Source organism: Carassius carassius, chromosome 43 (assembly GCF_963082965.1).
Source record: "Carassius carassius chromosome 43, fCarCar2.1, whole genome shotgun sequence".
Lineage (NCBI taxonomy): Eukaryota > Metazoa > Chordata > Actinopteri > Cypriniformes > Cyprinidae > Carassius > Carassius carassius.
In genome coordinates, this window is record NC_081797.1 from 17,127,530 (window position 1) to 17,142,179 (window position 14,650).

General features: G+C 34.5%; 2 protein-coding genes across 2 annotated transcripts in view; both read left to right on the forward strand.

Annotated features, from left to right (window-relative positions):
- LOC132124937 (fatty acyl-CoA hydrolase precursor, medium chain-like) overlaps nt 1-7,055 on the forward strand; it is a 32,366-nt gene extending 25,311 nt beyond the window's left edge. The window contains exons 2-13 of the mRNA XM_059536103.1: nt 1,576-1,765; nt 1,855-1,993; nt 2,071-2,204; nt 2,513-2,666; nt 3,288-3,392; nt 3,487-3,585; nt 3,685-3,831; nt 3,952-4,029; nt 4,480-4,627; nt 4,717-4,866; nt 5,384-5,456; nt 6,831-7,055. Coding sequence (XP_059392086.1) covers nt 1,576-1,765; nt 1,855-1,993; nt 2,071-2,204; nt 2,513-2,666; nt 3,288-3,392; nt 3,487-3,585; nt 3,685-3,831; nt 3,952-4,029; nt 4,480-4,627; nt 4,717-4,866; nt 5,384-5,456; nt 6,831-7,020 — 1,607 coding nt within the window. The 3' untranslated portion in view covers nt 7,021-7,055. The remainder of the gene's footprint in view (nt 1-1,575; nt 1,766-1,854; nt 1,994-2,070; nt 2,205-2,512; nt 2,667-3,287; nt 3,393-3,486; nt 3,586-3,684; nt 3,832-3,951; nt 4,030-4,479; nt 4,628-4,716; nt 4,867-5,383; nt 5,457-6,830) is intronic.
- Nucleotides 7,056-7,075: 20 nt separating this feature from the next.
- LOC132124938 (fatty acyl-CoA hydrolase precursor, medium chain-like) lies at nt 7,076-14,630 on the forward strand. Its single transcript, XM_059536104.1, has 12 exons — nt 7,076-7,305; nt 7,382-7,520; nt 9,539-9,672; nt 10,635-10,788; nt 10,887-10,991; nt 11,086-11,187; nt 11,679-11,822; nt 11,975-12,052; nt 12,128-12,275; nt 13,806-13,955; nt 14,051-14,123; nt 14,208-14,630. Exons 1-12 carry the CDS (start codon nt 7,091-7,093, stop codon nt 14,389-14,391), a joined length of 1,626 nt encoding a protein of 541 aa, XP_059392087.1. The 5' UTR covers nt 7,076-7,090; the 3' UTR covers nt 14,392-14,630.
- The last annotated feature ends 20 nt before the right edge of the window (nt 14,631-14,650 follow it).

Below are 14,650 nucleotides of genomic sequence, written 5' to 3' on the forward strand. Positions count from 1 at the left end.
ATGACAGTAATTGCACTCCTGTTAATTTCACTCAGGTGTCACTCACTTGATAGTCATTACCCTGCATATATATATCCAGTCTGTTTCCATTTGTTTTCATGGAGTCCTTACTTTCCGTCACCTGGTTTCCTCGCGTTCCTAGTTTTCGAGTTCCTGTTCCTGATCCTGTTTGTTTGTTTGTTTGTTTGTTTCTGTTTTGGACTGATGTTTGGTTATGACCCCGGCTTGTTTTGACTCTGATTTTGGATTGCCCAATAAATCTCACACTGCACTTGGATCTCACGTCTCCTGTGTTCCCGAACGTGACATATACTTGTACAGTAAGTGTACTGTTTCAGTACTCCTTGGGACTAAATTAGCCCACTTTTTAGTATATAAAAGTATACTTTAAGTATAACAGTAGCAAACTTTGAGTACGCAAATAGTTTATCTCTACGTATGTCTCTATGTCAAAAGTGAACTTATAGGTATACTGATAGTTTACTAATTAAATAGTAAGTAAGTAAAATACTTTGTACACTTTGAAGTATAGACTTAGTAAACTACTAGTTTAGTAGTTTTTTTTTTTACTGCAAGTATACTCTTTTTATTTAAGTGAACTTTACATTAAGTATACTACTATGTCTCTATTTAGGTTTGAATTTGTATAGATTTTGCTGTATGAATATCTGGACATACAAAACATCCAAAGAAAGAACAGGGTATCTGCTTGTAAACAAAAACATTTTATTCTAGCTTCATGCATTCATTTTTTAAAACAATTTAATGTGGGTAAGTTTCATAAAAAATAAAGAAATAACATTTTGAACAGAAAAGCTGGAAAAAGACTCTGAATTGGATTCAGAATGATAATCAAAATGTAAATGTAAATGTAGAGTCGATCAACACCCCAAAAGCTTGACTGTAATTATTACCTCTTCATCGGTCGACATTTTATTCCATAACATTACAGTTTTGATGTTGTTTCATGTCAGATGATCGTGTTACATGTGTTAGTATCTGTTGTTTCTTTTTTCCGCTGACATCCTGGAGCTCACGTCTCCGAAAATATTGAACAAATTTTCAAATAGATCTTCTCTTTATTAACAAACCACATATTTGAAGTACAGTATACTGTAAACAACTAAATCTTTTCATAAAAAAAACTATAAAAATTATAGTGGATTTGGGTGTCTGCCATGACATCTGCTGTGAGAAAATGGGCCAAGTGGAGTGATATAAATATGATATAAAGTGATATAAACAGTGAAACGGTTAGAGTTCAGATATCACCAATATTCCGAAAATCAATATCGCAACTCAGAAAAAGGCTCGCAATCAATCAGATTCGAGAACCAGAAAGAACCGTTGTATAAATATATATTATGCAAATTCTTAGGTTAGACAATATATAATATTACTGCTAAAGTTAATATTACTTTAAGCATGTGAAATGTCATAAAATGTAAATAACAAGTCTACACTGAAATTTGAAGGACAACCAATTGCTTCTTTTGTTTTCCATTTCTATGTCGGTTTAGCTAAAAATGAATAGCAAATCATAGTGTGAATATGACTATTTTATGAATTACACAGGACCTGTCTTGCAAACCACATTTGGGGCCCTGAAAGGTGAATATATGAAAGCAAAGGGAAAGGACACAGTTGTCCATTCCTACCTGGGTGTTCCATTCGCCAAGCCGCCCGTGGGTCCTTTGAGATTTTCTCCTCCACAGCCTGCAGAGAAATGGGCCGGAGTGAGAGACGCTACAAAACAGCCCTTCATGTGAGAATAAAACCAAACTAATGCAGCTGTAGATCAGCCGTTTGGCTTCAACACCCAGATTTGACATTGTTCTTCTGTGTCTGTCCCAGGTGTCTGCAGGATAAGCAGTTAATTGTAGACTTGGTAGCCAATCTATCATTGAAGTTAGAGGTTCCTGACTCATCAGAGGACTGTCTTTACCTCAACGTCTACACACCCTCTAAACCTGGAGCAAATGACAAGCTGCCTGTAAGAGTGACTGATTTGGATAAACTTTGTTGCACTTTTATGAATTTATTTTAATGTTGTTTTTAATGGTGCAAAAGGTCATGGTTTGGATCCATGGTGGAGGTCTGTCGATGGCTGCTGCGTCACTGTTTGACGGACATGTTTTGGCTGCCTATCAGGATGTCGTTGTGGTTCTGATTCAGTACAGACTTGGCCTACTTGGATTTTTCAGGTAAAAACTAATTGTTACCAACATAATGATCCAACAAAACCTAAAATAGTTCATTTATTCAATTAAATCAATTCTAAATTCTTGATGTAAATCTGTTCGTGCATTGGAGTGACCATAAAAAATCTAACATTATTAAGGTCAGCCCATGTGTCGTTGGACTTCAGACTCACATGTTAATTGTTTGGACTGCCATAAAGTTCTATTAGTTCATGTTTTTGATGTTTGGGATTCTCTGATTAGTGACTGATACTGTGGCACTGAGATCTAAGGTCTCTGATGAGGTTGTATGATGATCTTCTGCTCTTTAGCACTGGAGATAAACATGCTCCAGGAAACTATGGTCTTCTGGATCAGGTTGCAGCTCTTGAGTGGGTTCAGGAGAACATCCACAGCTTCGGTGGAGATCCTGGATCAGTGACCATCTTTGGAGAGTCTGCTGGAGGAGTCAGTGTTTCTTTACATGTAAGGATTTACAATCGAAAAAAAAAAAGATTCTGTAATTTTGGCTTCTTGAAATAAATGACACTAAAAATGTAATGCGGTGCATTTTTATTAGTATTTCGTTATATATATTATTATTTTATATCTTCAGTTTTCATCGTTATTTTATTGTATGTTTTAGTAATTTTGCTATTATTATATTTAGATTGATTTATTTTTGTTTGTTTGTTTTAGCAATTTTAGAACTTCACGTTCCACTTATTTTATTTCAGTTAGCTGCCAGGGCAACATTTTCAATTTTCATTTAAGTTTTTCATCTTATACTTATTTATTTAATTGTAGTTTTATTTCAATCAACATTTTAATCTATTTTTTTATATTTATATATATTTATATTTGTATATTATTATTTCCATCACACAAAAATATGTGTGCATCTTGCTTATAATTTTCAGAGTTGTGATATACATCTTTTACAGTAAATAGTATTTTATTATTAAATATTATATATCCATATCATGAATGAATACAATTTCCCAATTTTTTTTTCCACATATTTGTAATATTTAAAAAACTTCATTGCTTCACAGATATAATAATATAATAGAATTTTTTTTAAAACACAATATTTTTTACATTTAGGTTCTTTCTCCGTTATCCTCAAACCTCTTCCATCATGCCATCGCAGAGAGCGGTACGGCAGCAATGGATGCTATCATGAGTCCCAACCCTCTGCCAACAGCCCAAGTACATTTCCCAAATGCATTACAATTTCAGATTTACAATTATCATCTTATTATTAACAGGTTTTTAATCAAAACGCATCAACATTTTTCTGTAGTATGTAGGAAATGCGTCTGGCTGTGATATTTCCAGCACAAAGAAGATTGTTGACTGTGTGATGCAGCTGACAGAAGACGACGTTCTCACACTGGTTAAGGTCTGTCTGCTCACATTCTGGGTTTTCTTAAGAATCATATGCGAACAGTCTTCTTATGCACTAAATCTTGTGTTTGAATTTATGTGTCTTTTGAAACAGGAGCATCCAATGGTTCGTTTTGGAGTGACGATGGATGGCCAGTTCCTTCCCAAACCTGTAGAGGAGCTTCTTCAATCCCGGCAGTTTAATAAAGTGCCTCTGATCAATGGAATCACGAATGATGAGAGTGGATATATGCTGCCCAATGTAAACACTGATTCACTGTTAAAATATGTAAAAGTACAAGCATAAGATTTGTTTTTGATTTGTCCAAAACTTCAGTCAGAATTGTACAGTATATTCATATTTAGCAAATGTTTTCCATAGTTCTTTTCACCAGAAGGATGGACAGATGGGATGGACGTGGAGCAGATCTTGCCATTTTTGACCATATTTAACCCCACTGTAAGAAAAAAAAATGCTTATTTTCTATATATATATATATATAGACATTTTGTGCTGTCAAACGATTAATCGTGCTATTAAACGATTAATCGCGATTAATCACATCTAAAATAATTTTTTTAAGTAATGTATACGTGTGTGTGTTGTGTATATATATAATTTACACACAGCAAATATTTTGAAAATATTTACATGTATATATTTATATTCATATAATATCATATATAAATATATTTAATATATAAACATAACATTTTTCTTAAATATAAACATGCATGTGTGCGTATTTATATATAAACATAATAAATTATGTTTCATTTAATTTTAAATGTATTTAAAAATATATTTTTATTACTCATTTTGGATAATATATTACAGTTTAATGTAATATCATTTTAATTTAATATATTTTTTTATATAATATTTCTGGTCTGTTTTCCCCCCCTTTAGCTTCAAGATCAGACAGTTGCTGAGCTTGTTTTAAATGAGTATTTAGGCACATCCCCTGACAGGACCGCAATCCGAGACGGTTTTCGAGAGATGTTAGGAGACTTTTTGTTCAACATCCCAGCTCGAAAGGTAGCGAATTACCACAGAGGTGAGAGTTTGTAGAAGTGTAACTGTTTATTTCGCAGATGGCTATTTCAGTGATACTCGAAAGTAATTGGGGATTTTGTCTATTTCCAGATGCCGGTGCTCCAGTATACATGTACGAATTCCAGCACCCTCCAAGTGTACTTCAAAAGAAACGACCTAGTTTTGTTGGATCTGACCATGGAGATGAAGTTATATTTGTGCTTGGTTTTTGCTTTGCAGATGGACATATGAAGCTGGAAGGTACGGCCCTGAATAATATTAAGAAACATAACAAATTATTTTAGTGGTTTAGAAGTAAACAATCTAAAAGTGCCGTCTCATTAGTACATTTTCAGCAAAGTTTTGTGGACAAAAAGGTCCATTGTCTTTTATCAGTAGTGTATTGATGTATGAAGCTCAGTGCACACAGAGGTCACTTTCAAATCAAATGCGTTTCTGTTGATCAATGCTGGAAATTTGTATGACTAACCTGAATCTGAATCTGTTGCAAAATCTGCATAGGGAATTTCTAATAAACACATTTCTGAGATAATTACTTGATTTCAACAACAAGTAAGTACAGTAAAATTTAAGAAAAGGAAGAAAGATTTCCCCTTGCAGATTTTGCAATGGGTTCAAGTTGGTCATGTAAATTTGCTCATCTTAAGATCTCAAACTTTGTTTCATTTAAATATTAAATCACAACTGGATTCTATAGATAGTGACAATCAATACAGTGGTTTTTCTGTTTGATGTCTTTCTTCCTTTTTCAATCCAGAGGAACTGTCAGAAGAAGAGCATGAACTCTGTAGAACTGTCATGGCTTACTGGGGAAACTTTGCTCGCACTGGGTAAGTGACACTTAACATAAAGTTGTCTGGTTGAAATTTTTTGGGGTGAAGTAAAGTCAAATATTTTAAGGGTGATACAACGGCCCTGATATCACTAAGAAGAAAAAACTTCAATCAAAGGATGAAATTCTTAAAATGAAAACATTAACTATAATTAATATCTATATTATATTTACTATATCTTAGAAAATTGAATAAGCAGTGAAGCAGCTTTGATATAATATGAATATGGTAATAAATATGAAAAACAGTTGTCTGTTAAATCAAATCATGTGGTGTGACCAACATGCAGGGAAAAAGCAAAACAGGAAGTGACATCATAGAGAGAACCTCCACAGATCCTCATGACTGTATGTCAAAATCAAATCAAATCCCTTAAAATATCAGCTCAGGTTAATTCAGGTGTAAAATGTCATGTGGTGCGACTCTGAAAAAGTCATGACATTTATGAAGTAATAATTTTTATTAACTACTTTTTTTCCATGATATTTAATAACATTTTACAAAAAAATATATATTTCAAACTTGGGATCACTCACATGTACTCAGGTTTATCTGATCATTAAACCACATGACATTTTTAGTGTCATTTAATTGAAAATCACATTGAAATAGTTTTTTTTTTGTTGTTGTTTTTTTGTCGTGGTGTGACTCTCCAAACATCCTGACATTTATCAATTCATACTTCATATATCATATATCATTTTTACATAATATTTAATAAAATTTTATTAAAAACATTGAATTATATATTTAAGACTTAAATCACTCACATGTAAAAAGCAAAATGACATTTTAAGAGACATTTAATTGAAAACCTTTTTTTTTTCCAAACTAAATTAGCTCAAGTTGAAAAATGTCATGCAGTGAGACTCTCCACATAAATATATAACATATATTTATATGTAAACATGTTAAAGGAAAATATTTTTTTACTTGATAGGTACACCACATGACATTTTTATGTGGCCTTTCAGTCATTCAGAAATCTTTCTTGAAAATGGTTTGAAAGTTTTCCAAACCAAGTAATTTCATGGTGTAAAATGTTATTTGGTGTGACTCTACGAAATCGTCCTGACATTTATGAATTATTCTATTAAAAATATATTTCATCATATATAAATATATTTATCTATTTATAACTTGTTAAGATCACACACGCATACAGGTTAAGGTAGATTACTTCTTTCTTGATAGTTACACCACATGACTTTTTCATGTGGTCATTCATTCATTCAATTGAAATTTTTCTTGAAAATGGTATAAAGGTTTTCCAAACCATATGAAACCAACATGAATACAAAATAATACATTTCCAAACATTTGGCACATGCATTTAAAACTAGATTAAAAAAAACGTTTTCCTGGTGGCAGGTCTCCGAATGGTCTGGGCCTCACGGAGTGGCCTAAGTTTGGTGCTGAGGCTGAGTATCTCAGCATTGGACTGGAGCAAAAACCTGGGAAAGACCTGAAGGGAAAACACTTCACTTTCATGACTCAAACTCTTCCGCAGATAATAAAAGAGCGAAAGGAAGGCAAGTTACCCATTTCAGAATTGGTGTAAAATTAAGAAGTGTTTAATACAGTTTTTTTTTTTTTTTTTTTGCGAAATGTAAGTTAAATTGGATTTTTTTATGTATATATTGGTCTTTTTGATAGGACCTCTTGTGCAAACAAAATTAGGATCTCTGAAAGGTGCCTTCTTGACTGTGAAGGGCAAGGACACAGTTGTTAATAGTTATCTAGGTGTACCATTTGCCAAGCCCCCCGTGGGACCCCTGAGACTGGCTAGTCCCCAGCCTGCAGAGAAATGGGACGGAGTGAGAGATGCGACCAAACAGCCACCCATGTGATATGTCGCACAACCACATTTCAATTCAAACATCTTTAGTTAGACATTTCTAATGGTGCCGTGGTCTCTTTAGGTGCATCCAGGACAGGCAAGTTAGTGTCACTGAACTTAAGTTTCTCGGTATGGATGTGGAGATTCCCAAGGTGTCGGAGGACTGCTTGTATCTCAACATCTACACTCCAGTCAAACCTGGCCAAGACACCAAGCTACCAGTAAGTTGATCAACAACTTGGATGAATGTAGGGCTGAAACGATTCCTCGAGTAACTCGAGTAACTCGATTACAAAAAATGATCGAGGCAAATTCCTCTGCCTCTAAGCCTCTTTTAATTTATTTTAAATCTCACATCAGGTTCTTTCGCAATTATTTTTTTAATGTGACAACACATTTACTTGACCTACAAAGCGGAAGGAGACAAGCGCTGCATCCGAAGTCGCATACTGCAAGGAGTCAGCAGTGTTTTGATTTGAGGGCGCGGGCAAACGTAAAGAGAACGTCATGGCCAGTGTTGCCAGACGTACGATAATTATCGTATTTGAACAATAATTTTTACCTCTGTACGATGTACGATCAATAATGAAAAAAGTCCCGTAATGATGATAATTTCAGAATTTTATGAAAATTTAAATTATGGTAGTTGCAGTCATAGGGCTTCTTTTCTCATACACGAAATCGGCTCATTACAGACACTCTAAATGCGTTCGTGTGCACCTCAGGGTGTGTTAAGAATGCAGGAGAGTGCCCTGCTTTAAAGCCAACGAGCACTAGTTGCGGTCCATGACAGCAAGAACCCCTTTAACATCTGGCAACACGCAGGATTACGATGACAGCGGCTCAGATGTGGAGTTAACTGCACCACGCACAAACAACTAAATTCCTTCTTCACTGGACGCGACAAAGCAAGTGTTAAAAATAAATGTAATATGTTTTAATATGCGCCGCGATGAAGACAGTCACTGAAAATAATGTGATAGTATTTTGTCTCACTGCTTCCGTCCAACAATACGCCTTGTTATCTATTGTGGTAATTTGCAGGTCGTGTCAAAATTTTGTAAGTTTAGAATAAATAAATAACTCCTTTGACTCGTGTACGACAATTTTCTTCCAAATACGATAATTTTGAACTTCTGGTACGATACTTGGACATTTCCAATCTGGCAACACTGGTCGTGTCGTGTGTCCATTGTAAGGTAGAGCTGGCATACCACAACTAGGGCCCTATGATTTCCGCGATGCAGATAACGCGGAGGGAATCGCGGAATCCAGTCATAAAAACGGAATTTACAGTTTAACGTGGAATGACACGGAATTTGCCAAATTTTGAAAGAATTAATCAAAAATAGGTCATTGCACTTACATCAAATCACGATATGGACTAATATCTATAAATATTAAGCCGGAACAGTCTATTTAAATATGAATCCTGCATGTTCTGCGTGTCTCTGTTAATGAATGGTGCAGAAGCGCGTCTTCATTCATTAAACACACGGAAGCGCGCGTGACGCTCACGGTAATTTCAGCTTCTGCTGTCTCACTAAATAAGACGTGAACACATGAACAACATCTCCAGAACTGCTCTGACAGTCACTTCATGAGCATTTGACCATTTGATTTAAGTAAAACTAGCGTCACATCACATACACAGAATTGTAAAGGTGCGTCAACCCGTCAAAATAAAAGTTTTTTTAAGGTTTAATCATACAACATTTCTTCCATGTTTTATTTTTAATAGTAATTCCCCTTTGCTTACCAAAAAGTTAAGTTTGCTTAATTTTTAATAATTAAAAGATAAATTAAATGAATGTTTTATGTGTTTAATGTTTAATGTGCATCTCGGAAAATGCTTTATTTTAAACCCCAACTGAATGGCACTTAAAAGCACTTAATTCATCTTTCAACTTTATTGTCATTGTTCAGACAAGTACAGACAGAGAAACAATGATTTTGATGCATGCATTGCATTTTATGCATTTAAAAAGTAAAAAAAAAAAAAAATTCTAAAAAAGGAAACTTAGTTGTTCATTTTAAGAGACCCAGGAGTCTTATTTTCTCTTGCATAATTAATATTGCACTTTAATTAAGCAAAAACACATTTTATCCGATTATTTATCTCGCTTAATCGATGGAATTTTTGGTAGAATACTTGATTACTAAAATATTTGATAGCTACAGCCCTAGATGAATGTCCTCATAGAAAATGTGTTGGAGAACGTTTCCTTGTGTTTTCTAGGTGATGGTTTGGATTCATGGTGGAGGACTTGCTCTTGGTTCAGCTTCAGTGTATGACGGCTCCGTTCTGTCAGCGTATCAGGATGTGGTTGTGGTGCTGATTCAGTACAGATTGGGTCTGCTGGGATTCTTAAGGTAGGGTATCTGTGGTTACCCTTGATCATACCATTTACCAAACCAGATAAATGTTGATAATAATAATTAGATTCAAGTTTGTTTCTTAAATGATTTATGCTGTGCATCTTAAAATCTGAAAACTGGTCATAATTCAATTCAAATCATTTTGGTACGATACATGATATTTTTGTTATGGCCGTTCAAACATAGCCATGGAGTCTCTTCAATTTACATATTATTATTGAGATTTATTCAAATAAATAATTATAAAATAATAAAAAAAAACACTAAATTATAATAAATAAATAAGAAAGCAAGATGCGAATGTAGCTGAATTCAGATAATAGCAGATTCTTACCTTGATTTTGTGGATTTTTAACATCTACAAGTAGGTAAAATTTGTATCCTGTGTAAGAATTTAGATTTCCAATTAAAAATTAAATTGGTTATTACAACCTAAATTGGTTAAATCGTAGATGACAGGAAGCAAAGTGGGAGAGAGAGAGAAAGTGTGATCGGGAAAGGTCCTTGAGTCAGGATTCGAACTCGGGACGCACGTAGCATTGCGTATTAGTAATTCAAATTAAATTATGTAATCAATATATTGAATATTCATCATCACATTAATACAGCAATACACATGCCAAAGCGAATGTGTTAACTTTAAATATTAATTAAATGTTCAGTGTTGTTATATTAATGCAAATTAAATAAGATTTAATTTAATTTGTTTTTGTGCGTAAGTATAAGGGATGCACTGAAAATATTTGGCTGAAATAGTTGTGGAGGGCCGAAATCGTAGACGAAACAGTAACTAATAATTTAGCAAAACATTATTTTCGGTTTTTCGTTATTTTCAATTTTGTTTTTGGTGTTTCATTAAAAAAATCATTTTTGTGCATTACTTTTATGTTTTGAGTCAATTAATTTTTTTATTTAATTACAGATTAAGATTAAGATTCCTTTTCTCTTTTTCGTAGCACGGGAGATGAACATGCTCCAGGAAACTATGGTTTTCTGGATCAGGTCGCAGCTCTTCAGTGGGTTCAGGAGAACATCCACAGCTTCGGTGGAGATCCTGGATCAGTGACCATCTTTGGAGAGTCTGCTGGAGGAATAAGTGTATCCACGCTGGTATGGGTCTTTATTAATAGCATAGTAACTCAACTTCATTACTGTTAAATATTCGTTTCGAGTGATCAAGTCATTTCTGTGTCATTTGTGTCTTCAAGATTCTTTCACCATTGGCTTCTGGTCTGTTTCATCGTGCCATTGCAGAAAGTGGGACGGCCTTGTGGGACGGTTTAGTGATGGGAAATCCTTTACTGAGGGCTCAGGTATCATTTCATATTCTTCTTATATTTTCATCTTTTTTATTTGTATTAAGTGCAACTGTTTTTAACCACGTTCTCATGTTGATGCTCATGTCAGAACGCAGCCAAATTATGCAACTGTGACAGCAGCAGCTCATCGAAGATCGTCGACTGCATCATGCGCTGGTCCGAGGAGGAAGTTCTGCAATGCTCTAATCAGGTCTGAAATATTTCATAAAAGGAAGCCAATAATATTTCAGCACAAGTACTTATTACAAAGATAATAAACAATGTGTGATGCTTTGCATTACAGGTGTTTATTTGACTGCTTATGGTAAACTGCTTGTTGTATTCCTCCTTTAGAAAGAAGCATGTGCTAAATTAAATGTAAATGAGATATATTTTAAAGTAACTGAATGTTAAGTACATTTAAATGAAAATGTTGTATGAAAATGCAACTGGCATATTTAAGTGCCCTTTTATGTCATTAATAGTATATTATCTGCAAGTATTTATTTTTTTAAATACACTTTTATGTGCACATTCAATGCAATTAAGCACACTTATTTTTCACAAGGTATGATGCTTCAATATAAAGCATGTATTATGTAGACATATAAAATAAGTGCTTTTAGAATATATCTACAATATAGCCTATATTTGCCGTGATTGATATTAATGGATTGAGGATTGTTTCCATTATGTTTCTAGTTTGCGATGATGCACTTCAGTCTCGCTCTGGATTCCTATTTCCTTCCCAAACCTGTAGAAGATATCGTTCAGAAGCAAGAGTTCAGTAAAGTTCCTCTCATCACTGGAATCACTGATGATGAGTTTGGCTTTTTACTGCCCGCAGTGAGTACAAATTATATTTATTATTATATTTAATATCACACTCTAAACTCACTTGCTTAGAATCAAAGATGTTGTTTTACTGTCATTGGCACATTTACAGCATTTTCACATATTTGGTTTAATATTTTGATGCTAATGTTATTTCTCCATAGTATTTTGCGGGTAAAGGATGGATTGATGGGATGAATAAAGAGCAAGTCATAAAGGGCCTGACCCTCACGTATCCTGATGTAAGTCACAACTCAACATTAGCTTACATGTGCTTTTCTTTGAATCCTGTGTGCTTTGACTGAAACTCCCATCAGCCCAGGGATCGATGGATCGTTGATCTGGTGGCGAACGAGTACCTGGGTGACACAAGAGATCCCATTCAAATCCGAGACATTTACAGAGAGATGATGGGAGACATGATGTTCAACATCCCTGCCCTCCAACTGGCAAAATACCACAGCGGTGAGACGCAGCCAGTTATTCATATTGGTCCATTGCAACCGTTTGGACAGAAGGGTTTAAAAATAACTTTTAATTCTGATTATATTAACGTCTATTAAATTTAAATTTTAGCCTAAAATTATATATATACTTCAGGTCAAACGTTTGGAATAATTACTAAAATTCTCTTAAATGCTCACCAAGGCAAAATGCAGTTATATTAATATTGTTAAATACTATTACAATTTGAAAGGAACTGTTTTCTTTTTTCATATAATTTAAAATTCAAATTTTTCTGCGATGCAAAGCTGATTTTGTTTTTTAAGCATCATTCAGTATCACATGATCCTTCAGAAATCATTCTAATATTTTAATTTGCGGCTCAAAAAACATTTATTACTATGAGTAGTAGTAGTACTATTAACACCTAAAACAGTTGTACCGCTTCATAATTTTGTGGAATCTGGAAAGAAAGAGTTATGATAAATAAATATCACTTTCATTCAACATTAAAGGATGCTCCAAAATGAAAACCCTCATGTCGTTCCAAACCCATAAAAGCTTCATTTGTCTTCAGAAAACAACTTAAGATATTTTGGATGAAAACCGGGAGCTTTGTGACTGTCCCATAGACTGCCAAATAAATGACAGTGTCAAGGTCCAGAAAAGGTGCAATCTGCCATCAAACGTGCAATCTGGGTTAAATGAAGCGACAGGAACACTTTGTAAGCAAAGAAAATAAAAATAACAACTTTATTCGATAATTCCTTTGTCATCAGTCTCTTCAGTGTCTCTCTATATCACTGTATGCTGTGTGTGCTCTTCTGTGTCCTCCGCGCCACAACGATGCAATGTTTTATTTCAAATCAAAGCTAAATACACATAGAAACAGCGCATCCTTGTGGTGCGGAGGACACAGAAGAGCATACGGTGATATGGAGATTGATTTCCACCAAATTATTAAGCAGCAAAAACGGTTTTAAACCTTGATAATACAAATAATAATTGAGAACCAATAATAATTAAACTGAGCATATTAGACTGATTTCTGAAGGATCATGTGACACTAAAGATTGGAGTAATAATGCTGGAAATAAAGCTTTACAACACGGGAATAAATTACACCTTAAAATACATCAATACAGAAAATATTCAAAATGTTGAATTATGAAAAGAATTATGAATTATGGAAGAAAAAAAACATCTGCTTTTTTTTTACATGATTTTTTTTTTACACGCTTTGCTCTTCAAAATCACAGTGAAATAATCTTGGAGTTAAAGGCATAGTTCATCCAAGAAAATAAAAACGGTCCTAATTTACTCACTCTCGTGTGACAACAGTTGATGGTAGCCATTGACTTCCATAGTATTTATTTTTCAGTCAGTGGCTACCAGAAACTGCTTGATTACTAACATTCTTCAAAATAGCTTCATTGTGTTCAACAGAAACTCATACAGGTTTGAGTATGAGCAGATAATGACTTTTTTTTGTTTGTTTTTTCATTTTTGGGTGAACTATCCCTTTAAATCCTATCATTTCTGTGGCTGTAGCTTCAGGAGCGCCGGTTTACCTGTACGAGTTCCAGCATCCTCCCAGTATGATCCAGAAGAACAGGCCCAGCTTTGTTGGTGTTGACCACACAGATGAACTGTTCTTCATCCAGGGCACCTGCTTCGCTCAAGCCAACCTCAGAGCAACCGGTAAAACTCGTCATCACAAACACATCCTTCACTGAACTTCTCTGAAAGGGTTTCAAATAACCACTGAATCATCATTCAATGGTTCAATCTTTCAGCTCCTTTCACAAAGGAAGAGGAAGAGCTGTGCAGGACTGTGATGGGATACTGGGGGAACTTTGCACACACCGGGTAAAATATCAGTCTTCTTGTTTTTCGTAGAAGAACAAAGTATATATTTGCTGCACTTTAATACGGCTGTTTTTGGATCGGCAGGTCTCCGAATGGTCCGGGTCTGACACACTGGCCTGAATATAAGGATGAGGCTGAGTATCTCGGCATTGGACTGGAACAGAAAACTGGGAAGAACCTGAAAGAGAAACACTACACATTCATGACCAAGACACTTCCAGATCTCATACGCCAAGGCCGAGAGAAAACAGAGCACTTAGAACTGTAAAAAAAACAAAAAAAAAAAACAAATGGTGTTCATTAGAAATGAACTTGAATGTGTGGATAACACAGATAAAAAATTAAGAACTGGGATTCATCATAAGCATTAAAATACCTAACCTGGTGTATTTTGGAGCTGAAGCTCAAATTTGATAAACAAATGTACAAATAAATGATGTGACATACATTGAACTAACTTGTACTGATCTGTTTTGCACTTAAAAATAAAAGTCGGACAACGTTCAAGTTTTTCCTCCATTTTATTG